The sequence below is a fragment of the Nymphaea colorata genome, chromosome 2 (genome assembly GCF_008831285.2).
Source record: "Nymphaea colorata isolate Beijing-Zhang1983 chromosome 2, ASM883128v2, whole genome shotgun sequence".
Lineage (NCBI taxonomy): Eukaryota > Viridiplantae > Streptophyta > Magnoliopsida > Nymphaeales > Nymphaeaceae > Nymphaea > Nymphaea colorata.
This window is the reverse complement of record NC_045139.1, coordinates 1,055,470-1,082,693: the sequence shown is the minus strand read 5'-3', so window position 1 is coordinate 1,082,693 and position 27,224 is coordinate 1,055,470. Positions and strand designations below refer to the sequence as shown.

Genomic DNA, 27,224 nt, shown 5'->3' with positions numbered 1-27,224 from the left:
TTGTATGATTTTTTCAAAAGAAAAAAATTTCTTTAAAATATAAATTTCACTCACTAGTATTGGGTAGCCAAATCTCATACATTATATGAGCTGAAAATGGTATAATCTACACAAGATTAAGTTAGAGACTACACGAGACAACCAAATAGTATCGTTAAGGGCTCATTCTACAATAGGAACACTGATAACGAGCTGGGCTTTATAAGACACTATAACTTAGTGTTCACTAAATCTGTTCAAAAGATTGAGGCATGTTCACGAAACACTTTATTACAGTTCTTATTACCAAACGACCCCCAAGAAATTAGGGTGATGTTCATGATAAAAAAGAAATTATCAATTGATCATTTTTTGTGGTTCTAGGTAGAAGAAAGTCAATGTATTGTCAGCTTTTAGATCTATAATGTAGGTAATGAACTATTTTTGCTCCTTAGTGCTCTCTAGATAAAAAAGCCCGTAAATTGTCCACACCATGACAGTGACAAATCAATAAATATAGTTGGTGATGTTCATCTTCCTCTTCAACCTCAAGACACTGGCATCTTCATGATTGGTCAAAAAGTTGGTTCCGTCCATAATTCTATTCACTAGGAGAAAGGAAAAACCGACTACTAGTTGGATAAGTCTAATAAGTAAACAAAATAAAACTATTTTATAAGGTTCTACAGCGTAGGTAGGTGCATTTACATTGCTATCAAAATTTCTTCAGGATTGTTGCTTTCTAAATGTTAATGTTGTGGGCCAACCTATTTAAGTCGTGAAGTGGGAACATGTCTCTTTTCATGCATCGTTTTGAAAACTCAATATTTGTATGATTTTTCTAAGAGGGCACTTGATGGCTTTGAATTTTGATTTTAGAATTAAAGTTTTAAAAGCAAAATTTTCTTTCAAATTGGATTCGGAATTTGAATCAAAAGTCCAATTCTATTTCCCCATTGTGTTTAATAGTCAGAAATTTTGATTTAAGATTTGAAAATGACGTGTTTATAGTAAAGAGGAATGAATTAAAACCATATTTACATTTACCATAAAAAGAAATAAAAAAAAATTCTAAGATTTTTGAATAGTAATTCCACAACATATCGTCAAATCATCATTCAGGAATTTTGATTTAAGAATAAGCCTTTGTTTTAGAATCAAAATCCTTTGTTTGACAACACAATTCTCACTTTATAAAAAAAAACGATAAATTCATTCTAGAAATTTACAATTCTGACCTCATTAAACACCCAAAAACAAAAAAAGAAAAAGAAAATCTAAAATATAAATTTCACTAACTAGTATTGGATAACCAAATATAAGACACAGTATGAGCTGGAAATGGTATAATTTAGACAAGGTTAAATTAAAGACTAAAATAGACAAATTTAAATAATTACTTAAAATATGTCTTTCATGCAATGAAATTGAATATGTATATGTTATCTTAAACTATGATTAGTAACTTCACGCAGTTATTTGATATCTAATTGGTACTAGCCCTTTCATCGCTCGTTCTACAGCAATTATGTGATGATTTATTCATAGGAACAACATTTTTCTTGAATGAATTTTTTTGAAAATACTCATAAGCTTGTCATACCTGAGCGCATTTTCTTTATATAAACAAAACTTAGGTACCTTTTTATTCAAAGATTTTTTTTTTTTTAATTCTCTCTCTTGAGTCTTGTAGATGTCTCGCTGTCCGCACAAGCCAGGTGCTTAATTTCTCTCTCGATGTTCTTTATGATTTGGAAATCTGAACTAGCCCAAACTTAATCTGAACTATTACAAAGAACTGAACATCTGTCGAACACTAAAGCATCGATCTGCTTCGCCCATTCTCTTAACACACATTTAAGAGCATAGATGGTTTTAAAGAGACACTATGATAAGGACAAAAAGGAAGGTACCTATCTTCTCCTTGGACATGGTAGCTACTTTTTACAGATCACTTCATTTCTGGAGTGATTTTTCACCTGGCATTAATGACAGATATATGTTCCACCATTTTGTTCGTTCCATTGATTGTTCAAGAATGTAGGCACCCGACGTTATCGGCTCTTTTCAATTTATTTATTGGAAGGATTATGTGTTTAATTTATAATGACACTTATTATTCAGATATTATTTGTTCAAATAATTGAACAATTCCTTTTTGCCAAAGTTATTAGACTTACAGAGAAATGATGCATCCGTCTGTTGGAGATAAGAATCAGAACCTTTTAGGCGATAATTCAGCTAAGATCAAGGAAGTTACTGCTGATATGTATAGATTTGTTTCAAATATGAGTGGAGCTGTTATTGATCTTGACAAGGCAACAAATAATGAAGAAAATCAAAACCGCTCTAAAATCAAGAAACATCCCTTACAAGTATGAGGGACTGTAACTCTATGAATTTCAAGGTCGGTACATGAGTCTTCCGTGGACTAGAATTTACTCCAGCCACGTTGAAGTCTTTCTTCTCCATCTCTTTTTTATCGTTGAAGTCTTTTTATTTTTGTTGTAAATTTTAAAAACTTTAGTTTAATCTATATTAAAATTTTGAAAAATTATATTCTGAATCATGTTAAAATTTTGGAACTATAGTTCTGCATTTGCCATTAATTTGGTTCTACTGTTTCCACTGGTTGGTGAACAGGGGCGAGGGAGGGGGCCCTGCCTAAGCTATGGCCTCACCTCAACTAATTGAATATATATATATATATATATATATATATATATATATATATATATATATATATTGAAAATTTTTAGTTGTTTAATGTATTTTTTAGATTTGAGTTTATTGTAATTCTACTGGATAAGTTCGTTAGACCGTTTGACTTGCTCCTCAAAAATATCTTCACACCGGCCATGCCCTGAAAAAGATTCTTCGCACCCGCTATGCTGCCATTAAGAAAGTCAAGTTGTTAGGTTATCTACATCCGTATTGGGGACTTTCCGAAATGCTTTTTAATATGAAGTCATTCTCCCTTAATCACAGTTCAGATGCAAAAGATGATTTTTCGACGTTGTTGAAGACATACACAGTGTTGTTACGCTACCTCCAACTCAGTCGTGAATGCTGACTCTTCCATACGCTTTAAAGACCTTCAGTGACAACACATGGATCCATTTATGTAGTCTAGAAAAATGGCAGGTTATGTCACTAGTTAGTTAGTTTTATTTATTTAACTTGAGTCTGCGAAAACAACTTTCGTGGACTGCTTAAATGAATCTGAAGCACTATTTTGGAATCCTGGCGTCAAAGAGAGCTCCAGTCGGTCAATTCAAATGGAATTATTGGCTGGTTGATTGAATTCATGGCAGCCAATTCAAGAGTAAGCTGACTGGTCATCGACGATGGCTGTGTAGCATTTTGGCTATAAATAGAAGTATGCTCGACTGCACTTTACAACAGTTTACATCCTCTGCTCGACTGGTAGAGAATCGAGCATTTCTTATTCTTATTGCCCAGAGAATGGCACTGCTGGTGGTATTGCCTGGTTTGCTTCTTGCATGGGCCGTGTGGAAGGTGCTGTACGCGGTGTGGTGGAAGCCATTGAGGATTCAAAGGTGGCTGAGGAAGCAGGGAATCCATGGCCCATCCTACCAGCTCTTCTTTGGCAACACAAGGGAGACCATGAGCGGGTTTTACGAGGCATGGTCCAAACCCATGAGCTTGTCTCACGATATAGCTCCACGGGTCCTTGCTTACTTTTACCATGTTGCCAAGGAATATGGTGACTCTCTTTCTCCCTCTCAAAATATATGTATATATCCATAAGGAATGCTTACTTTCATCATGTTTTCAAGGAATATGGCGACTCTCTTTCTCTCCCTCTCTCTCTTTTATATATATATATATATATATATATAAAGAGTGAATGATGACTTTAACTATTCAAAGTCACCCAACTATCTAACAAGGTCTAACAAGGTCATTTCTGTATATTATTGTTAGATAAAATGGTTGACATGAAAATTCTCAAAAAGTCAGTCACTATATATATATATATATATATATGTCGCAACCTCACGCCATGTCCGCATGCGCTTTTCTGTTTAACAAATATTTACTTCAAAAAAGAAAGTACATATTAGGGCATCTTAGGGACTTTTTTTTTTAAATACTATTTCTTTTTAATTCCTTTTATTGTTTATTTTTTTGTTTTTATAAAAAATTCTTACTTTTCACTAATTGTGGTATTTTGGACATTACATATCTTGTTCAGCGAGGTAACCAGCTTTGGCCCCAGTGCGGCTGGGCATCAGGCCGGTGTGGAGCATGTGCCTGCAGTCAAGGCTTAGGCCCCACTATAACCTGCATTTAATAAAAAAAAAAATATTAGTCTCAACTTGTAAATATAATATTTGATAATGAAAAATATAAAAATATAATAAATATAACTATATATTATATTTTATAGGTTATTGGGCCAAACATCCAATAAAATATTGAGCTTTTAACAATAAATTTTTAATTTTTAATCATGAAAATAATATATGATATCCAATAAAATTGGAATTCCTTTTATATACACATATAATGTAAATGATGTCATGTAGTTGCAGTCATGTAATTAGTTGCAGTCATGTAATTAGGTCATCAGTTTGAAGTAGATGGATGTTGAAAAAATAAAAGAAAAATGTGTGAACTAATATCAAATCATGAAAATACTGGTCACTTTTCTTTTGTCTTTTTCTTTTAATGATCCATCATATCATATTGATGAAACAACTATGCGACTTTGAAAATGTAAAGCTACCATTCAATTTTCCCAATATACGTATATAGCAAACATATAGGTCAACGACAAAAATAAAACCTATTGAACTCTTCTTAGAAATCATTTTAAACAAAACATGGACATTACATTTGCAAACACTAATTAAACATAATAACGTCTTAATTTAATTTTCATGTAAATTATTCTACTCATATAATTTAGATGTGCTCTCCATTGTATAGTTTTGTCCTTTCTTTGTCTTTGTTCCTTTTAGTTGGTTTTTTAATAATTATGGGAATTAAAATTAACTGGAATGTTTCAGGCAAGGTGAGCGTGGTTTGGTACGGGAGCACGCCTGTGGTTCTTGTGGCGTCGCCGGAACTGGCGAAAGAAATTCTTGCCAACAAGTCTGGCCACTTCCTCAAGACCCCACCCCCTCCATCCTTGAGGCCACTGGTCACAGGGACCATTATCTATGATGGCGAGAAGTGGGCTGCCCACAGGAAGATTCTTAACCCAGCATTTTATCTCGAACAAATAAAGGTTTGATTATTCCTTCAATTTTGATGCACTTAGTTGTAAACCAAATCTTGATCAAATTGGATCCAAACTCAAGTTTTTTCCTTCCCCATCTTCTTGGATGAGCCCACTGACCAGCTTCACCTGAAGAGCCTTCACCCCATTAGTATTATGTCATTGATGAAAAGATTGCTGAGTTTGGCAGGTTAAACTTGCCGGCTAGTTATCGAAAGTGGTCGTTTGGTTGATCTTTGTCACTGAATGCTGTAGGGAATGCTGCCAGCTTTTTCTTTCAGCACTAGTGAAGTTTTAAAGAAATGGGTCAAGTTAACTGCTGTCAGCGGATCCTGTGAATTGGATGTGTTTGCTGAGATGCAGACACTCACTGAATTTGTGATGTCAAAGATGCTGTTCGGGAAAGATGAAGAAAAGGGAAAGCGACTGTTCCAGATCCAGAAAGAGCAAGCTGAAAGGGGATTCCAAGCTCTTTGGAAAATGCAGTTGCCTGGATCCAGGTCAGAATCTTTTCTTCTTATTTCTTTCTCTTTTTTTCCTTGAATTCTTCGGGTGTGGGATGTCCCTTAAATTAACTTTGGTGAGCAGATCAACCCTGAAAGTGCCTTGTTCAGTTCACTAAAAGTACAGAACAACTTCTGTCGTTGAGATTTCAGTATTTTCGTATCTTGGTAAAAGCTGGAAAAGTAAGGATGCATTAAGATGTCATCAGCTAAGCACATGATAATTTCTTGCTATTACGTGTAGATTAAGATCATCCTTTCTTGGTCCATCCATGATGATACCGAACTTCGATTTATGCAGATTCTTCCCAACAGAGGAAAGCCTAAGAACGCAGAAGCTCCACCAAGAAGCGACGATCATCCTGCAAGACATCACAAGGCAGAGGATGAAGGAGATGGAAACTGACGATGCCAGGAGTGGTGATCTGTTGACACTGCTATTGGAAGCATACATGATTGACAATGATCCAAACGAACCAGAGAGCTTCAAGAAGGTTGGGATATCAATGGATGAGGTAGTTGAAGAATGCAAGGTGTTCTACTTTGCAGGACAGGGGACTACTGCTGTCTTATTGACATGGACCATGGTTGTGCTGGCTATGCATCCTGAATGGCAAGTCCGCGCAAGAGAAGAGGTTCTTCGAATATGCGGAAACGAAATTCCGACATTCGACGTCTTGAACCAGTTAAAAATGGTGAGTGCCATGCTACTAATTCTTGTGTTCTATGCATCTGCATGTTTCTCAAAAGTGCACCATTAATTGGGTAGAGGTAATCCTTTAGATCAATTATATAAGGAGACAAGTTTAAAACTTACAGAGATCATTACAAGCTACAAGGCCAAATCTGCGTGTGATCTAAGGGGTGGCACTCATGTGTGAAAGGTATCAGTTTCAAAAGAGTTTCACATAGAAGTGAGAGAATAGCCATTTACTGTTTTTCCATCTAAATCTATATGTATATTCTGATACCTAAACTAGCAAAATCTTTTTGTCTCTTTTTTCCTCCTTGGCCCTCGATCGTTAAGCAATGGATATGATAGAAACCTCTCGGCTCGAAGCCGAGAGCTGCACTGGGTACTGAACCTTTGAACTCCTTCAAGTTAAAAACATCCTAAGCTGCTCTTGTTGACCAGCTGCTAAAAGGCCGTTCGCTTTCTGAATTGTGACAGAAGAAGCCTTTAGAAAAACAATACTCATTCTACTTTTAATATCATGCTACAAATTCTTTAGTTAACTATTCACTAATGGGCCTTTGCTTGAGAAAGACCTTTGCAACGCCCACAGATCCTGTCATTGGATGAACCATCCTGATAAACATCCAAGTTTTGTGCATTGAAGAACTCTGCAAAGAAAAATAATTTCTCCTGACAATTGAGTCTCCCTATTTCATACAACATTTGCAGGTTACCATGGTTCTGTGTGAAGTTCTGAGGTTGTATCCTCCAGTAGGAATGTTGGGAAGAGAAGCATCCAAGAAGATGAAGGTGGGGAAGTTTGAAATCCCTGCTGGAGTGCAGCTGTTATTACTTACTCAGTTAATTCATCATGATCCTGAGCTTTGGGGTGATGACTCAAAAGAGTTTAAGCCAGAAAGATTCTCCGAGGGTGTCGCAAATGCCTCCAAACATCAATTCGGCTTCTTACCATTTGGCTGGGGATCGAGGGTCTGCATTGGTCAGAACTTTAGCATGGTTGAGGCAAGGGTGGTGCTAGCCATGATTCTGCAACAGTTTTCGTTTGAGCTCGCTCCTTCCTACAGTCATGCACCTTCCCCCGTTTTAACTCTTCAACCTCAATATGGAGCCCATCTCATCTTGCATAAAATCTAGCGTCATGAGATGCGTATATTAACATCTCACGGCTGTGAGTATCCAAGATATCAGGGCTTCGTTTGTGTGTTCTCGCCTGGTTGTCGAATAAGGAAAGCTTGGCATTCCAAGTGTTTGTGTCCTTAGTTGATCTTCTTGTCTGATGAATTGTAATAATTAATTTGGAGGGCAATGTCAGCAGTTTCTAGCAGACAAATTAAACACGCAGTTGAATGTTTCTTCTGTTAGTAATTAAAGGACGAACAAGAGAAAGGTGGTATAAACTAGAGGGAAAAGACATGCACGCAAGATACCGTTACGACTCTATCGACAAACTAACCAGCTTTAATGGTTCCTGCCTTTCCCATGGACATGGTAGCTGCCTCTTCCAGATCATTTCATTTCTCGAGTGATTTTTCAGCTGGCAGGAATGATGATGTTCCACCATTTACTTCATTCCATTGATTGTTCAACAGGTTCCACCAGTTACTTCACTTCCATTGATTGTTCAACAGACACCAATGTCATCGTTTCTGCAATTTATTTACCGAAAGAATTATGTGTTCAAGTAATAGTGACACTTATGATCGACAGATTGTTGGTTGAATAATTAAACAATTCCTTTTTTTTTTCAAAGTTATCCTTGACTTACATGGAAACGATGCGTGCATCCTTGCGTTAATGTGATTCAGCAGAAGTTCGTACTCTTGTTACTCGAAGGATAAATGGATGTGCAGTACACTCTGTTAATTGTAGTTATGCACTTGAGGAAATGGATTTGCTGACAGCAATAAATGCACAGAGTTGGAATAAATTTAGAGGAAAACCCAACTGAAATGTGTCAATGTACTCTTCTTTTTCTGATTTTAGTGCTGATCTAGACGGAGAACTCTTTCCCATGAAAAGTGAATCCCACACAGACAATTGATTTTCTCACTCTATTTTCTTAACGAAAGTTACTATGTGTAACGGAACATTGTTACGTGAGAAGTGTCACGGAATGTTGAACCTTTGGATTTACCATTCTTCGAAGAGTATATTCTCTCAATTGAGTTTGATCAAACGGCTGCAATCTCAACTGCTTAATTGTGTTACCAACTCAGTAAACTTAGGCTACTTGATCTAAAAGTGAGTCGGCTGCTCACAAAAAACTTTCTAGCGTTTTAAACGGTGAGGTTGTAAAAAAACAGTAAAATTTTAAAAAATTAAAATAAGCTAGAAAACTAATAACACAAACATAAAAAACAAATAGATTTGCAGCAAATCAAACATTAAAAAATGAAAACAAACAGTTTCTCATTAAAAAAAATATGAAAAAAAACTCTACTTGGCTAAAAAAAGACGGTGTTTTTTTAAAGTTCTAAACGGCTTTTTTTAATGTTTTTTTCGTGTGTAATAGGAGGTAACTTTATGGCTGAGAATGAGAAATTAGACCCAATCTAAACGTAGAATGAAAGCATCGTCACGTATCCTTCTTTTAACGCTAGTCATGTTTCTCATAATAAATGAGAGAATATTGGAATAATTTCGTGTGTAACGAAGGTGCATATCAAACTTAATCAAGATATTTTTTGGCAAATGCTAGTTATTTCGGATGCAAAAAATTTCAATGCTGTTGTCGTCTGTGGGGCATGTGTCTGTGTTCAATGCATTATGCGGACAAACTACAGGTCGAGAGACTTAATTGCTCGTGCAGGTAGGGCTGCACAGGAGTCAGTATATCTCGAACTCGGCTCGACTCGACTCGATTCAGAAAACTGGAGTTTGAACTCTTCTCAAACTCGAACCGAGCTCTATAGAACAGGCTTGAGTTCGGCTCGACGATACTCCACCATTGTTAGAATTCTGACTCCATTCTTCCAAGAATGCTGAAGATCTAGGTGTTGGTTGTAAAAAAAATTCAAAATCTAACTTTCTCATTTTTCTTTCACAGCCTGAGCGCAGGGGAATGCCCAAATATGAGAACCGGGAAGTGTGTGTTAGCGAGATGGAATCACTCGGAGTTCGGATCAAGTCTCACCACTTCGATTTAATAATAAGATCCAATGTTGTTGGATATATATATATATATATATATATATATATATATATATATATATATATATATATATATATATATAAAGGTAATTATTTACAGATGTTATTTAAAAATAAAATAATTTCAAGTTGGCCACATGTTTCTACACCACTGGAATAATGGACATGATCGTCACATGGCACCAGTCTTTGTGCTACGTGTGAGAGAGATTTTTTTATACGTTTTAGAAGATGTTATGCAAAAAAAAATAGTAAAAAAAACTGTCTTACTTTGCCAATAATCTAAGGAAAGCATTAAATTAATGTCCCAACTTTCTCTTCCCTCCAAACATATAAGGACACCCTCGCTGTCCCAATAGTTTGAATGCTAAAACACCAGAAACTACTAAAACACCAATAACCATTCACTAAATTTCCAAACTTGTTCACAATGTGTTTGATTTCTATATCATGCGTATGAGAATAAATGTTATAATCACGAATTCATAAAATATGGCATAAGGGATTCAAAATGAGAATTCTAGTACCCAATTATGATCCTAAACTTGTTCTATGGGTGCCCCTGGATGTGTAATGACTAAAATACCCTTCATAAAGTGAAAAAGAAGTATTGTAAAAAACATTAAAAGGCTAAAATATATATTTCATTATTATAATTCTAAAGTACCCGTACCCTTTGTCGTTAAGCTCTGATATATATATATATATATATATATATATATATATATATATATATATATATATATATATATATATATATATATATATATATATATATATATATATATATACATGCCAAATTTCATGAGAACTGTCTGGACTATTGATTTTGCAAAGATCATACCGTAGATACTAAGTTGAAAAAAAGAAAATCTAATTGTATTCTTAGAGATCTGAATTAGCTCATAAAGGAGGTAAAGAGAACTCAATTTAAACTCATTTGTTTCCTTCTTTTAGGGTGCTTTAATCTCTTGAAAATACAATTAGACTTTCATTTTTTATAACTCAATCTCCACCATTTGATCTCCTAAAAATCAATGATCCTGACAATTCTCATTAAGTCCATGCATAAAGATTTGAATTAACAGTAGACAATTCAATAGTGCATGCTACACAGCATTTCAAAAATACAGCTGAAGAAAATTTAAGAAACTTTTATTTCTAATTAACTTGGATATTTTGTTTTAAACTTTTTCAAATATATTTTCATTTAACTGTTACTGTTTCAGAACTGATTGAGTTACAACACAGAATGGGCAGTTCTACTGATATTCGGTGGGACTTGTAACTTCTCTCGGTACATATATAATTGTGTTGGGAAAGTATTAAGATTTTCGATTAGGGTAGTACAATTTTTCTTTGAAAAGCGAATTAAAAAGTCAAAAGTCAATCAATAAGAGAAATGTTTTGGAAACAGTAAGCTAAACTGGTCATCACCAATGGCAGTGTGGCATCTTGGCTATAAATATATGTATGTTCCTCTGCACATTACAACATACACATCCTCAGCTCATAAACCTCTGCTTGAGAGAACTCTTTATCTTATTCACCCTCTTCTTCTCGCCTACAGAATGGTACTGCTGGTGGTATTGCCTGGTTTGCTTCTTGTGTGGGCAGTGTGGAAGATGCTGTACATGGCGTGGTGGAAGCCATTGAGGATTCAAAGGTGGCTGAGGAAGCAGGGAATCCATGGCCCATCCTACCAGCTCTTCTTTGGCAACACCAGGGAGACCATGAGCAGATTTTACGACATAGCTCTACGGGTCCTTGCTTACCTTTACCACGTTGCCAAGGAATATGGTATCTCTCTCTCTTCCTCTCTCTCTCTCTCTCTCAATATATATACATATATATATATATATATATGACTAAATGATGACTTTGGTATATATATATATATATATAGATGACTGAACGATGACTTTGGTATATATATATATATATAGATGACTGAACGATGACTTTAACTATCAAATGCCACCCATCTACCTAACCAAGGTCAATTTTAAAGGATTATATATTTGTTGTGTGCGCAGGGTGGTCCAGCCAACTCCATTATGATCAACAACATATCAGCTGAGAAAGCTTCCAAATAGTACCAAAATGTGCAGGTAGAATTGCTTAATAAATTGGTTGCAGAGCAATTATAATGCTCCACAATGGTGAGAATTAATTATGATTCAATGATGTTGATCGCAGAGCAACCAATGCATCTGGCCTTGATTTTCTGTGGGCTAGCCTTTGCTTACTTGGACAAAAAGTTAGCCAATGTCACCCAACTTATTCATGACCGTCCATCCATCATGATGTATTACATGACAAAAATGTTTACATCTTTCTTCTTTTCTCTAACGTGTCTGTCACAATGGATCGATTGTATTCTTAGAGAACTGAATTAGCTCATGAAGGAGGTAAGAGAACTCAGTTTAAACTCATTTGTTTCCTTCTTTGAGGGTGCTTTAATCTCTCGAAAACATAATTAGACTTTCCTTTTTTTTTTTAACGCAATTTCCCAATGGCTCCGACCATTCTTATCAGGTCTGATGTATGAAGATTTGAGTTTACGGTAGCCAATTCAAGAGTGCAGTCCACACAGCATTTCAAAAGTATAATTGAAGAAAATTTAAGAAATTTTTATTTCTAATTAACTTGGATGTTTTGTTTTTGATGTTCAGAGTTGATTGAGTTAAAACGTAGAATGGGCAGTTCACTTGAGAGATGGCTTGGCTGTATTAGGAACAAACAACAACTCTTCTCACGCACTCTCAAGAGGGTGTTAGAAGCAACAAAGAAGAAGACAAAGATTTACGTGGTTCGGAGCAATAATTTCCTACTTCCACGGTCGCACAGATCTTTATTATTACCTCACAGATGAACACAGACACTCTCAGAGAGGACCACAAAGAAAACTGCGGCCCTCCTCTCAACATAAGGATTAGGACAAAACCCGCATTAGTACAAAATGACATAAATGCTCTTACATAAGTATTGCATATGAGTGTCTAGTATGAATCAAGTTTCATACACCAACAGACTAATCTTGTGCAAAAGTGATTCTACTATACATATATAATTGTGTTGTCAAAGTTACACTGTATTTTCCTTTTCAATAAGACAAATGTTTTAGAAAGAGCAAGCTAACTGGTCGTTACTGATGGCAGTGTGGCATCTTGGCTATAAATAAATGTATGTTCATCTGCACTTTACACTTCCTCAGCTCATAAACCTCTAGTTGAGAGAACTCTTTATCTCAGTCGTCCTTTTCTTGTTGTTATTGCCCAGAGAATGGTACTGCTGGTGGTATTGCCTGGCTTGCTTCTTGCATGGGCAGTGTAGAAGGTGCTGTACATGGTGTGGTGGAAGCCATTGACGATTAAAAGGTGGCTGAAGAAGCAGGGAATCCATGGCCCATCCTACAATCTCTTCTTGGGCAACACCAGGGAGACCATGAGCGGGTTTTACCAGGCATGGTCCAAAGCCATGAGCTTGACTCACGATATAGGTCCACGGGTCCTTGGTTACTTTTACCGCGTTGCAAAGGAATACGGTGACTCTCTCTTTATCTTTCTCTCTCCTTCTTTTTCTCTCTCACTATATATATATATATATAGTTGGTTAACTTTGGATAGTCAAAATCATCCTTCACTTATTTTATATATGTATTTGAACGAATTACCTCAACACCAAAGTCATCATTCACTATATATATATATATATATATATATATATATATATATATATATATATATATATATATATATATATATATATATATATATATATATATATATATATGAGTGAATGATGACTTTGGTGTTGAGGATGACTTTGGTGTTGAGGTAATTCGTTCAAATACATATATAAAATAAGTGAACGATGGATTTTAACTATCCAAAGTTAACCAACTACCTAACCAAAATAGTTCATCAAAATGTAAATAGGTAGTTAAGAATAAAACAATGAAAAAAAATGTGAAGTAATAATAGTTGACAAAAATTTTTATGACATTTTTTGTCTTGTTTTCTTTTGTTGTATATCATGTTTTTGTTATATCATGTTAAATCGAACGGTCCAAAGTAAATGACATGATGACTCAAAGCCCAAACCATCATTAATTTTCACACACACACAAATATAATATATATATATATGCCCGAATGAAGAGTAAGTAATTGCATGCACTGCCCTGTTTAACAAATATTTACACCCAAAAAAAAGGTAGATGTTAGGGCATGTTGGGGATTTTTTTTCAAGAGAAATGTTCTTTTTAGTTTTTTAACATTTTAAATATCTATTTTATGTTTTATATAAAGATTCTTCTTTTTTACTAATTACAGTATTAGGACATTACTTATCCTATTCAGCAAGGGAACCAGTTTGGGCCTCAATGCCGCTAGGCATCAGGCCGGCATGGAGCCTGCGCCTGCAGCCAGGGCCTACGCATATGCCGGACCATAGCCTGAATTTAATAAAAAAATAACATAAAAAATTAATATTAACTAGTACACATATATATATCGAACTAATTAAGTCAAGGACAAAAATTAAAACCTATTTTAACTCTTGTTAGAAATTATTTTAAACAAAATATGAACGTTCTAATATGTTTGCAAACACTAATTAAACATAATAACGTCTTAATTTAATAATTATGGGAATTAAAATTAACTGGAATGTTTCAGGCAAGGTGAGCGTGGTTTGGTACGGGAGCACACCTGTGGTTCTTGTGGCGTCACCGGAACTGGCGGAAGAAATTCTTGCCAACAAGTCTGGCCACTTCCTCAAAACCCCACCCCCCTCCATCCTTGAGGTCACTGGTCACAGGGACCCTTAGCTATAATGGCGAGAAGTGGGCTGCCCACAGAGAGATTCTTAACCCAGCATTTCATTTCGAACAAATAAAGGTTTGATTATCTCTTCAATTTTTATGCTCTTATCTATGCCGTTTCCCTTCTTAAAAACCTAGTTGTAAACCAAATCTTGATGAAGTTGGATCCAAAGAGTTTTTTCCTTCCCCATCTTCTTGGATGAGCCCACTGACCAGCTTCACCTGAAGAGCCTTCACTCCGTTAGTATTATGTCATTGATGGAATGATTGCCGAGTTTGGCAGGTTAAACTAGCCATCTAGTTCTCGAAAGTGATTTTTTGGTTGATCTTTGCCATTGAATGTTGTAGGGAATGGTGCCAACTTTTTCTTTCAGCAATAGTGAACTTTTAAAGACATGGGAAAAGTTAACTGCTATCAGCGGATCCTGTGAATTGGATGTGTTTGCTGAGATGCAGACACTCAATGAAATCAAAACCTCAAAGATGCTGTTCGGGAAAGATCAAAAAAAAGGAAAGCGACTGTTCCACATCCAGAAAGAGCAAGCTAAAAGGGGATTCCAAGATCTTTGGAAAATGCGGTTGCCTGGATTCAGGTCAGAATCTTTTCTTCTTATTTCTTTCTCTTTTTTCCTTGAATTCTTCGGGTGAGGGATGTCCCTTAAATTAGCTATGGTGAGCAGATCAACTCTGAAAGTGCCTTGTTCAGTTCACTAAGTACAGAACAACTTACTGTCATTGAGATTTCAGTATTTTAGCATCATGGTAAAAGCTGGAAAAGTAAGGATGTATTAAGATGTTATCAGATAAGCACATGACGCTATTACGTGTGGATTAAGATCATCCTTTCTTGATCCATCCATGATGATACCAAACTTTAATTTATGCAGATTCATCCCGACAGAGGGAAGCCTTAGGATGAAGAAGCCCAACCAAGAAGCGACGATCATCCTGCAAGACATCATAAGGAAGAGGATCGAGGAGATGAATACTGAAGATGCCAGGAATGATGATGTGTTGACACTGCTATTGGAAGCATACATGATTGACAATGATCCAAACGAACCAGAGAGCTTCAAGAAGGTTGGGATATCAATGGATGCAAGGTGTATTAAAATCCTGAATCTAATGGAGTGTCAAGCTAGACAAGAAAAAACAGGGGCAAGATTTACGTGGTTCGGCTTGAATGCCTACATCCACGGGAGAAACCACCAATTTTTTTATTTCTGTTACATGCTACGGCTAAAGAGCTAAGAGAGGAAACAACGAGAGGAAGGAAAGAAGACAACGTTCATTTCTTCAACGTTCCTTTCTTCAACGTTCTTTTAGGAGTTGTCTTTCCGTAACAAAATAAGGCAACTCATGAGGTGATTTTCTCCAATTTGTAACAATCTCCCCCTCAAGTTGGTGCACAGATGTCAATCTATCCCAACTTGTTTGAAATGTATTAGTGTTTGTTTCGTCCAAGGGTCTTCGTCAAAATATCTGGAAGTTGATTGTCACTGTTAACATATGGAGTTTCTATAGTCCCGTCTTGAATTTTTTTCCTGATAAAGTGACAGTCAACTTGTATATGCTTTGTCCTCTCATGAAAAGCTGGATTTGCTCCAATATGAATTGCTGCCATGTTGTCACAAAGAAGTTTTATGGGAATCTTTACGTCCACAAGCATGTCTTTCAGTAACGATTTCAACCACACCAGTTCACATGTGCAAGATGCCATAGCCCTATACTCTGCCTCTGCGTTTGATCGAGCTACGACTGACTGTTTTTTGCTTCTCCATGTTACTAGATTTCCTCCAACAAATGTACAATAGCCTGACGTAGATCTTTTGTCATTGGGATTACCAGCCCAGTCTACATCGGAGTATCCAAATACATCAAAAGATTTGTTTCTTTTCATTAAAATTCCTTTTCTAGGAGATATATATATATATATAAACTTAATATCTAATTAAGAAATTAATTGGATTTAGATTTAAGAAATGACATGCAATTGCACTTGAATTTCATTTTGGTTTTGAATAAATATTCGATCAGGTACGGATCTGAACTCGAATTTGAATGTAGTTTTAAACAAATATCTATATTCGATATCTATACATTTTAAAAGTCGGTTCTCAACATATTATAGCAGTTTGGATGTGGTTGTATTTTTAAAAGCTGGATTCAGATTCAAATATAAAAGTCACATTCAAATTGGTGAATTTAAAAATTGAACTTGGATATGGGATAGACTTAATTTCTTGGTTCATGTTTGAATCCGTGGATCTGGACAATGAACATCCAACAACTTGGATACATTGAAGGATACATCTGATCTGAACACAACCCATTGACATCCCTACTGATTTGGATCTCCCGATATCCTTGCTTTTCTACGTCGGAGCCCAAGGTGGTTGGATTAAAGATCTTCCAAGATGGATGAAATGATTCGGATTTTAGACATGATGAAATCCAAATCCAGCTTCAAAGAGAAAACCGGAGACGTGACCTTAGCCAGCGCCTTGCTTCGTCGCCAAGATATCAAAATTTCCAAATTGTGGGTCTCCAAGCTTTAACAGTCCAGACCATATAAATTTTCAAATTGTGGGCCTAAAAGAAATTCATTGGAAAAATAAATTGAAAAAAGGGTACCAAAAATCCATTAAAATTTTATCTGAAAAAGTAAAGCACATATTAAATCTCAAACTTTCAATCTTATATAAAAAGTTTGTTGGCCCAATATTTTTTCGTATTATATTTATGATAATATGTTAAAATGGCCAGTTTGTTTGATTATTACTTTGGAGTAGGTCCCAATCGTAGTAGAAAGTCTCGACCACACGCCCGTCCATGGTCCCAATCGTGGTAGAAATTCAAGACTTTTGAAGCCTAAATATGACTTCCCAGTGGCTTCACGTCCAAGGAATCGCGATCGGTACAAAGTGTTCTGACCAAAAATTGATCCATCACAGCAAATTTAAACGGCCTGAATAATCTGTGAATCCCAGTGGTCAAATTGTTCCTTTCGAAGTCTCCGCATTTTTCCTTCCAACAACAGGAAAGCCACAGGTCAGGACAGCAGGCTGGGTTCACAGAAGCTTCGTCATACAAATATAAGTCGCACAGAGAAGCCTGTGTAGCAAGTCACAGCCTGTATAAATGGAGGACTCCTCCCAGGCGTTGCCCACTATTATCATCCTTTGGTTTACTGCTTACTGGTTCTTCCGATCAATTGCTACGTGAGAATGGGAGCATCAGCTACCTTTCTTCTGCTGCTCTCTTGTTCTGTTCTTCTGTATTGGGTGGTGAAGTTGGTTTACTCACAGTGGTACAAACCATGGAAGGTGGCAGCATACCTGAAGCAGCAAGGCGTCCATGGCCCCCCTACAAGCTCTTCGTCGGCAATGTCATGGAGGACGTCGGTATGGCCAAGCAAGCCTGGACCAAGCCCATGGACATGTCTCACGCTATTGTACCGCGCGTCACCCCATTCTCGGCCGAAATGCAGAAAAAATATGGTAGGTCTATGAACTCTGTGTACCCACCATTAATAATTCACTTTGTGATTGATATGAGAGAGAGGGAGAGAGAAAGAGAGAGATTGGGTTAATCAATTTTCACGCACAGGATGTTTGAACTGTTGCAGGGAAGATGTTTCTCTTATGGTCCGGTGCGTCCCCTGTGGTGACCATTACGGATCCGGAGATGGTGAAGGACATCCTGACCAATAAGTTTGGCCACTTTGGGAAGCCACCGGTACATCCTCTTTTAAAGTTTGTGGCTCTGGGAATTACGACCTTGGAAGGAGAACAGTGGGCAACGCGTAGAAAAATAATCAACCCCGCCTTCTATCTTGACAAGCTAAAGGTTTTCCTCCTACACCTAATTTATCCCAACCTTGTTTGTGGAGATCATGATTACTCTGAGACACCATGACAAAACTCGCTGTTTCTGTTTCTGTAAGAGAAATGGAGAGAGAGAGAGAGAGAGAGAGAGAGAGAGAGAATCCGATAGCTCCATGTATGGCAAACCATGATAACTCTCTTTATCTCTGTCTTGTTGAATGCTAGAGGGGAAATATTCAATGAAAATGATATCCTGGCCTAGTATAGATTGAGTTGTTAGGATGGAGCTTCCTTCTATGTATATATATATTGTCGCCGCTTGTTTGCTGATCTCTTTTGCTTAGTGCCCATGTGAAGCCCCAGTGAAAGGTATGGTAAATGATATTTTTTTGTGCAGTCTGAACCTATCTAGCAGAAATTGTGCCATACTTAATTATCATCAATTTAAGTTGATAGATGTGGTTATCATGTTCTATTTAATAGTTTCAGACTAGACAAAAAAACATCATTAATTATCTTTGATGTTAGGGGTCTAACATTTGTGTGTTTGTTCATGCATGCTGAGATGCACACAATCATGACATGTACCCTGTTTCTATGTCTGTGGTGAACAGGGGATGACACCTGCATTCGTAGCCAGTTGTGAACAATTGATCAAGAGATGGGAGAATGCAGCATCTGCTCAAGGGTCCTGTGAGTTGAACGTATGGGAAGAACTCCAGGCTCTTACTTCGGATGTGATCTCCAGAACAGCATTCGGCAGCAGCTATGAAGAAGGAAAGCAGATATTCAATACTCAGAAGGAGCAAATGAAACTATTGCTTGACGCTGTTACCTCAATTTTTATCCCCGGACTGAGGTTCTGCAGTTTCTCTTCTTGATTTTAGTTGTGATCTGCATTTTGTGCTCAATTTTGGTGCCTGAGAATCATATTCAATGGCTAAGCACATTAGACAAGCTTTGCTTAGGCATATGAACGTAATTTTCTGTGAACAGATATCTTCCCACAAGGAAGAATATGAAGATATGGAGGCTCCACAAAGAGGTTACATCCATGTTGAGGACTATGATAGACAAGAGAGAAGAGGAGATAAAGTTGGGAATTGCTAGAGATGATGATCTGTTGGGGTTGCTGCTGAAATCAAACAAGAATGATGATGACTATGAGCTGCATGATAACAATCATGGTATCAAGAAGGAGGGGATGACAAAGGATGAGATTATAGAGGAATGTAAATTGTTCTACTTTGCTGGGCAAGAGTCTACTTCAGTGTTGCTGACGTGGACTATGATTTTGCTTTCAATGCATCCGGAATGGCAGTCGCGGGCTCGGGATGAGGTTTTTGAAGTCTGTGGGAACAAAACTCCAACTTTTGATAGTTTAAGTCATCTCAAAACTGTGAGTATTTATTCTTGATGGAACCAAGTTGTTTTAGTCAATGACCAACTAGCCAGTTCTCTCACCCAATAATGGTTTCTCTCCAAAGAAATGGAAAAACAACAAATCAAAGTTCAAGTTCACATAGAAGTTCCAGTTTTCAAGTCATATGTTCCGGACTTACTGACATTCATGATGAACTAAAATGCAGGTTACCATGATCCTTTATGAAGTTCTGAGGTTGTATCCTCCATTTTTCATCAATGTTAGATATATTTGCAAGCCAGTGAAACTAGGAGATGTAACTTTTCCAGAGGGTGTCCAACTATTGATGCCAATACTTGGTATTCACCATGATCATGATACATGGGGGAATGATGCAGATGAATTTCAGCCGCAGCGATTCTCCAATGGAATTTCAAGTGCTTCAAAACATCAATTGGCATTCTTCCCATTTGGCTGGGGTCCAAGGATCTGCCTTGGACAGTCGTTTGCTCTAATTGAAGCCAAGATGGCTTTATCAATGATTCTGCAACGTTTCTCATTCAAGCTCTCACCGGCCTATGTTCATGCTCCTTGGACAGTTGTAACCCTTCAGCCTCAGCATGGAGCTCCAATTATATTCCATCCTATATGAAACGCCTATGCAAGAAAAGTGAAACAAGGCAGCACAGTTTCTCTTGCAGTAAGGGCTTAAGGTTCACGATGATTGATATGGTGCTAAGATCATCTGCAATTTATATATTTGTCTTGCTACCTGTTACTTATTTCCACAAATCTTATAGATGATAATACTTGTAAGTTGTAACCTTAGGATCTTGTTCCTACTGTCCCTAGAGATTGTTGTGTAGCCAGAATCCCTACTATTTTTCTTTCGTTTTAAGAAGATAGATATTTGTAACCTCAAGATCTTGTTGATTTGATGAGAACCAACTTTGGCTTTCCACTGTAACTTGAAAATTTCGAGTTTGTAACTTGAAAAACTCATTTTTACGTGAAGAAACATGATCCACAAATTGATGCTTCATCAAATTGATAACATGGTTAATGCACTTTTGCTTAAGAACAACCCCACAACAAGAGTACCATGCCTCTCTCTCCGCAATTCCCGCTGTTGTTCGAACACCAGTGTGAGTTGCTTGATTCCTAAAACACCAAATTCTCCATATACCACCATGTAAAAACAGATAATCCAACAGGTCTGACTACTAAGACCGTTGTCAAAGAGATAACATGAGAACAATTAGTGGGACTTCACAACAAGGAAAACTGCTACTACAACAAAGACCCCTCAGGGCTGTTGGCAATTCATATGCCAACAGCTCTGAAGCCGCCGGCAAAATTTTCAAAAGGTTGCTGGACAGTCTTGGCCGTTGGGAATGTGAATCAATTCCCATTGTATGATGTTCGGAATTTAAAAAAAAAAAATGTAGTAAAACAAAAAACATTATTTAAGCATTCATCACGGGGTGGGGGGAGGATTTGAGGGGTGAAATCAATGTAATAAAGCCAAAAGAGGTGAAATATTTGCTGAAATATTTTACCCGGTTTGTCTAAGTGTGTACAGCGAGGGAAGCGTACATCACCTACTAAATCTAGAAAAAACTTTTCAGTCATATCAAACGGCCCCTACCGGTGCTTTTCTGCTAGAGATTTCTGACGAAGTAACGACTCCCTGTTAGCACCCATGTTGCCGTTCCGGCAGATCCGACGGTGCATCTCTGCTCGTCGTCAACGGACTTAAGAATTTGTGACGAAGCATTGTCTCTCCGTGTGCGCCTGGTGGCAACGATGAAGAGGCTTCTAACCTATCTTTTTGGGAGTTTAATTTTTTTTTTTTTCTTGATCGACTCTGCCATGGACCTTAATCATTATACACCCACTGACTAACTTACTAAGTACCAATGAATTGCTGTTGGATTAACGTACACTGGATGTGATTTCAAACGTAAAAACTTTCTTATATGATGATTGTATTACGCAATTCTCCATGTATTTTATTTAATGAACACATATTGGCATGTGTTGTATGTTAATATTGTACTACGCAATTTCTCCTTTTTTTTTCATGAACCCAATTTAAACACATACGTAATCAATCATTGCCCAGAAAACGCCAAAGTGGATCTCTATTTTAGCTCTATATCGTGACAAATACTTTCAAATTTTTTTTGCAGCATTGGTACTTGCATGTTTTTTGGTATACCAGTAGTATGTAGTTAGCAGCAAATTCTTCAAACTTTTTGCAACATTGTTGCTTATATTTTTTTGGGTATATCAGTAGTCTGTAGGTAAGATAAATTAAGCCCTCTTCAACTTGATGCGATCTGAAATTATTTGAACCCAAAATGTCACTGCATTGCAAAGCATGGTCTTCAACCCACTTTTTATTAGGGAAACTATGGAGCTATCCTTCTTCATCCTTTTGATATACATATATAAAGCATTCCTATTGCCTTCAAATTCACGTTACAATATGCTCATTTATATATGTCACTCATTTGATATGTATGTATCACAGTTTCACCAACTGCGGTATGCAATTAAACAATTCCATACATAAATCATTTGTACGTGGCATTGTTTCATGCTATATTTAATGAATTCGTACGTGGGAAAGGTTCAAAAGAATCATTTTACTAAAAAGACAAAAGAGCCTCGCCACAGCCACGTTGGGGGTTTCAAGGAGTCTAGCTAGGAACAATTGGCAGTATTCTGATAATTCGCTCATTATTTACCAGTGAATAATTTGTATAGCAAGATTCAAGATTTTTACCAAATGACCGCCATGCCCTTGGTCTAGATGAAGAACAAAACACCAGAAGTGAAATGAAAAAAAAAAAAAAAAAAATCAAACGTCCATTTCTTTTCATGAAATATAGCTAAAACGCCCCACATTTCTCTTTTCAATTATTTTCTCCAACTGCAGTTCTTCGTCCCTATACATGGGAAGCGTTCTTGATCTTATGAGCACCATGGTCGCAAAATCGCTCTTTCTGGATCTCTCTTTAGAGTAGCGAGGCATGAAAGCGTAACTTAAGCTCTGGATTGTGCTTGTAATGCTCTTGTTCTGACATGGGTGGTGGTGGTGGTAACGAAGTTGGTCTACCCACTTTGGTTGAAGCCCCAGAGAGCAGCAAAGTTGTTGAAGAAGCAAGGAGTCGATGGACCTCCTTACAAACTCCTCCTTGGCAACGATAGGGAGTCTGTAAGCCTGAGCATGGAGACGTTCTCAAAGCCCATGGCCTGATACCATGACACAGTTCCTTGTCTCCTGCCTTCTCTGCTGCAAACCATGAACAGATATGGTAAAACATTGTATATTGTGCCGACCCTTGCCTTCTCTTTCTTCTTCCCTTTCTAACTAGGAAATCTATAGACCAGGCCAGGCCATCTAGCTGTTCAAGCACATCAACGGAGGAGTGTTTCAATTATGCTTTTCTCTTCTCTTGCATGATCGAGGAAGTCAAATATAGCTAGCTAGCTCTTTGGTGGCATACTTTTTTATATGATTTCATGAAAGCGTGATTAACTTTAATAGTTAATACTAATTTACTCTTCATAAGAAAAAAAACTTGTTATTGAGAGAGGTGACGAGAGAAAGATATGAGAGATGGACAGATAATCATCACCGAAGCTGAGTAGCTGCGGAAGAATCAGCATGGGAAAGAAACCACTAGAAATTTGTGGGCCTTATATGCCTCGAGATGCAAATATTAATTTCAAAATTTTAACAAGTGCCACCTTTTCTCATTTTACTTCACGTAAAGTATAAATTATAGACAAAAACAGTTCGGATCGGAATTCACCAAATTCTTAAATTGGACTTTATAGTATCGTCCAGTTAAATTGAGCAAAACTGTCCATACCACCATGTAAAAATAGATAATCCAACAAGTCTGACTACTAAGACCGTTGTCAAAGAGATAACATGGGAACAATTACTGGGAGTTCGCAACAAACAAAACTTCTACTACAACAATTTTTGATATTGCCAACAGCTCAGACCATTGTCAAAAACCCCTCACGGCTGTCGGCAATTCATACGCCAACAGCTTTGAAGCTGCCGGCAAAATTTTCAAAAGGCTGCTAGACAGTTTTAACCGTTGGGATTGTGAATCAATTTGCATTGTATGATGTTTAGAATTTAAAATAATGTAGTAATTTTTTTTTTAATAATATATCTGCATGAACAGCTATTGCCTTTTTATTACTACCCCATTATCTTGGCTAGTTGGTGTTTCCTTATTAATATCATCAATACCATCATTATCGCCTTTACCATCACGACTACTAGTATTGTCTTTACCTAGATAGAAAGGGCAAGTAAATGAACTGAGCTGCTCAGTAGTCTAGGGCTGCACACGAGCCGAGTCGAGCCCGAGCTTGCCCAGCTCGACTCGACTCAATGAGCTCGAGCTCAAGCTTGAACTCGAGTCGAGTTCCCTAACACGAGCTCGAGCTCGACTCGTTTAACTCGTTTATTCCTCTATCGATGCTGCTGAAGAGCACGGCGATCATCAGCGGCGTCCTATGGATGAAGCCCATCTTCCTGTCGGAGGACCCGTCGTACCAGAAGCTGGCCTCATCGATGGCGGAGCCATCCTCTTCGACGGCCTGCTTGAACCCAATCAGGTCAGCGGAGGTCGAGAGCTCTAGAAGAGCTGAGCAGGCGGTAACCTTGCTGCCACCAACACAGAACCCTGTGTCCTCCATCTCACAACACAACGCATGTTGCTTCAAGCCCTCTAATCTTCTGCGCATACATGACTCTCTTACCTTGCACAAGAAACCTAATTAACCAAACCATCAAAAGAAGACACTCAAACTTTTTTTCCCCTCTTCTTCTTCCCCAAACAAGAAGGGGGTAAGAAGGGGGTAAACAGACAAAAAGACTTGCGGTTTTCTTCAACAGAGGAACAGAATCGTAAAGGGTGAAGGAGGAAGATGGTGGGTGGTGCTCTAGCGAAATTATAAAAGGAGCTTCGTGCACCTAATCCACAGTGAACAGGAAGGAAAGAAAACGACAAAAATGAAAAATTGATGACCGCCATCTCCTACGTATCCAGACAACCAATCCATTGAGCAGAAAAGCAAGAAACTTTACTTTCTAGACAACCAAAGCACTAAATAACGCAAGACCACCATGAGAAGAGAAGAGGAAAGAGGATAACCCTAATATTTTCTCCATTCCGCCTCTTCTTCTTCATTTTTTGTTTCTTGGTCATCCATTGCTACGTCCAGCAAACATGCCCTTGAAGAAAAAGAAGGAGAAAAAAAAAGTGGAAATAAATAGAAAAAACCAAATAACTTATCTTTGATTTTCCGGATGGACAGACTCACCGATGGCTAGAAACCGCCGGATGCCACCGAATGCTGCCACAGACCGGTGATGGTGGTCAAGGAACTTCATGGTTGGAAAAATAATGGAGAGCACAGAGACGAAGAAGAGAAGGAGAAGTCGAAGAGACCGAGAGAGGGAGGGTCTGAGTCGGAGGGAGGGAGAACGGAAAAAGGAAACCTAAACTGAAAAGGAGTTATGAGTTTCCCGCCTGAGAAGTGCTGAACTGGTTTTTTTAAAACCGGTATTTTAACTAATCGAGCCAAATCGAGCTTTAACGAGCTCACTTCAATGAACTTGAAATGGTTAAGATGCCCTTTCAATTATTTTATCCAACTGCAGTTCTTCATCTCCTTATATGCAAAGCATCTTAAGAGCACCATGGTCTCTCTCTCTCTCTCTCTCTCTCTCTCTCTCTCTCTCTCTCTCTCTCTCTCTCTCTCTCTCTCTCTCTCTCTCTCTCTCTCTCTCTCTCTCTGTGGATCTCTCTTTGGAGTAGTGAGGCATGAATACGGAAACTTATGCTCTGTTTTGTGCTCTGACATGGGTGGTGGTGGTGAAGTTGGTGTGCTCACTTTGGTTGAAGCCCAAGAGAATAGGGAAGTAGTTGAAGAAGCAAGGAATCGATGGACCTCCTTACAAACTCCTCTTTGGCAACAGTAGGGAGTTTGTAAGCATGAGCATGGAGACAATCTCAAAGCCCATGGCCTTATCCCATGACATAGTTCCTCGCCTCCTGCCTTTTCTGCAGCAAACCATGGACAGATATGGTAAAACATTGTGTGTTGTGCCGTCCCTTGCTTTCTCTTTTGTTCTTCCCTTTCTAACGAGGAAATCTATAGGCCAGACCACTTAAAAGAGGGTTTAGCTGACACCCCGACCACCTAGCTGTTCAAGCACATGACGAGAAAATTCAGTTCCTGCAATGGAGGAGTGTTTCGATTATGCTTTTTCTCTTCTCTTTCTCTTGCTTGATCAAGAAAGTCATATATATAGCTAGCTAGCTCTTCGGTGACATTTTCTTTTTTATATGATTTCATGAAAGCATGCTTAACTTCAATAGTTAATACTAATCTATGTTTCTCACAATTCAGTGTCCGATGCATTTCATCGCATAGCTGTGATTGAATAAAACTTATCGATAGACAAAGACTCGTGGTTTTTCATCCATGGACAAAGATACATGGACGAACATCCATGGATATTTTGTCTGTTGCAAACAAACGGCTCCTAAAATGATCTAAGACCATCAATTTATGGTCAAACTTCTTGGTTGGATGCAGTGGCGGAACCAGCGTGGGGCAGGTGTGGGCGCCTGCCCACGCCAGCCCAAGATAGCCCACGTGCAGACCACCATAACTCTGGCTTTTTACATGATTGCAAGGGAGAAATTATCCATGATAAGTTTCACGGAATGGTGGTACACGAAAAACATTTGTTTCATGCCTCATTTAATAAATCATGAGTTTAAATTAAAAAAGAAAAAGGTGAGAGAAGAAGGTCACATTCGGAGACGGCTACGAATTTTCTTAAATATTGTAAAATTTTTAAATGGTTTCGCACATCTTCACCCTGTAGCCTATTAGAAGCATGCATGCCGTTTATAATTTATTTGTCTTAACCACATGGGAAAATTATCAAGAATTGTCTTGAATATTTTAAATTTTTTAATTGTCTCTCACATCTTTACCATGTGGCCTACTTAGAAAAAATGCATGACATATTTTGTCTTACCCACATTGGAAAATTATCTTTTCATGTACGAAATTTTTGTGAGATTCGGATTTCTTGTCGTAGATGATGTCTTACACTCTATCAAGGCTGGTACCAAACCAGTCTCCGGACTTTGCTTGTTCTAACTAGGCTTGCAGAAGTGAGCCGCGAGACCTACAGGAGATTATTCGTAAAACATTTAACACCGATTTTCTAAATTTGCATTTTCAATTATTAAAATCACTTTTCTAATATTCAATAGTATTAATGTGAAAATAAATTTGTAAATCAAGTTATACAAGCCAAATAAAATGCCAACACTTCACTGTTCAATTTAGGCCTTTTAGGCCCTGTCCTCACCATGCCGTTTTTTTTTTTTTTTTTCTTCCTTTCAATAAGATATTTTAAGTTAGAAGATGTGTCAGTCTCTTAAAAATTCTTTATTTTTAAATAAGAATTTTAAATATTTATCATTATATATATATAAGTCCCCCACTAGCTTTGAGTATTTTAAATAAGTGCCTCGCCAGCGAATTTTTCTGGCTCCGCGGCTGGTTGGA

The 27,224-nt window shown here is 37.5% G+C and overlaps 3 protein-coding genes across 3 annotated transcripts; all 3 read left to right on the top strand.

Moving 5' to 3' along the window:
• The first annotated feature begins 3,393 nt into the window (after positions 1 to 3,393).
• On the top strand, positions 3,394 to 7,779 carry LOC116247152 (cytochrome P450 CYP72A219-like). Its single transcript, XM_031619144.2, has 5 exons — positions 3,394 to 3,706; positions 5,016 to 5,236; positions 5,483 to 5,727; positions 6,032 to 6,425; positions 7,136 to 7,779. Exons 1-5 carry the CDS (start codon positions 3,445 to 3,447, stop codon positions 7,559 to 7,561), a joined length of 1,548 nt encoding a protein of 515 aa, XP_031475004.1. The 5' UTR covers positions 3,394 to 3,444; the 3' UTR covers positions 7,562 to 7,779.
• Positions 7,780 to 11,104: 3,325 nt separating this feature from the next.
• Positions 11,105 to 20,562, top strand: LOC116249027 (cytochrome P450 CYP72A219-like). Its single transcript, XM_031622123.2, has 10 exons — positions 11,105 to 11,377; positions 12,860 to 12,928; positions 14,260 to 14,387; positions 14,754 to 14,998; positions 15,293 to 15,510; positions 17,396 to 17,905; positions 18,034 to 18,254; positions 18,847 to 19,091; positions 19,229 to 19,631; positions 19,822 to 20,562. The coding sequence occupies exons 1-10, from the start codon at positions 11,149 to 11,151 to the stop codon at positions 20,245 to 20,247; spliced, it is 2,694 nt and encodes an 897-aa protein (XP_031477983.1). The 5' UTR covers positions 11,105 to 11,148; the 3' UTR covers positions 20,248 to 20,562.
• LOC116246929 (cytochrome P450 CYP72A219-like) lies at positions 14,496 to 16,030 on the top strand. The gene is made up of 3 exons (XM_031618851.2): positions 14,496 to 14,645; positions 14,754 to 14,998; positions 15,293 to 16,030. Exons 2-3 carry the CDS (start codon positions 14,757 to 14,759, stop codon positions 15,654 to 15,656), a joined length of 606 nt encoding a protein of 201 aa, XP_031474711.1. The 5' UTR covers positions 14,496 to 14,645; positions 14,754 to 14,756; the 3' UTR covers positions 15,657 to 16,030.
• Positions 20,563 to 27,224: the final 6,662 nt, after the last annotated feature.

Coding starts and splice junctions, on each gene's coding strand:
- LOC116247152 (XM_031619144.2), top strand. CDS start 3,445: ATGGCACTGCTGGTGGTATTGCCTGGTTTGCTTCTTGCATGGGCCGTG. Junction 5,237..5,482: donor TTTATCTCGAACAAATAAAG/GTTTGATTATTC, acceptor TGAATGCTGTAG/GGAATGCTGCCAGCTTTTTC. Junction 6,426..7,135: donor TCTTGAACCAGTTAAAAATG/GTGAGTGCCATG, acceptor CAACATTTGCAG/GTTACCATGGTTCTGTGTGA.
- LOC116249027 (XM_031622123.2), top strand. CDS start 11,149: ATGGTACTGCTGGTGGTATTGCCTGGTTTGCTTCTTGTGTGGGCAGTG. Junction 11,378..12,859: donor CCACGTTGCCAAGGAATATG/GTATCTCTCTCT, acceptor GTTATTGCCCAG/AGAATGGTACTGCTGGTGGT. Junction 14,388..14,753: donor CACCCCCCTCCATCCTTGAG/GTCACTGGTCAC, acceptor TGAATGTTGTAG/GGAATGGTGCCAACTTTTTC.
- LOC116246929 (XM_031618851.2), top strand. CDS start 14,757: ATGGTGCCAACTTTTTCTTTCAGCAATAGTGAACTTTTAAAGACATGG. Junction 14,999..15,292: donor ATGCGGTTGCCTGGATTCAG/GTCAGAATCTTT, acceptor TAATTTATGCAG/ATTCATCCCGACAGAGGGAA.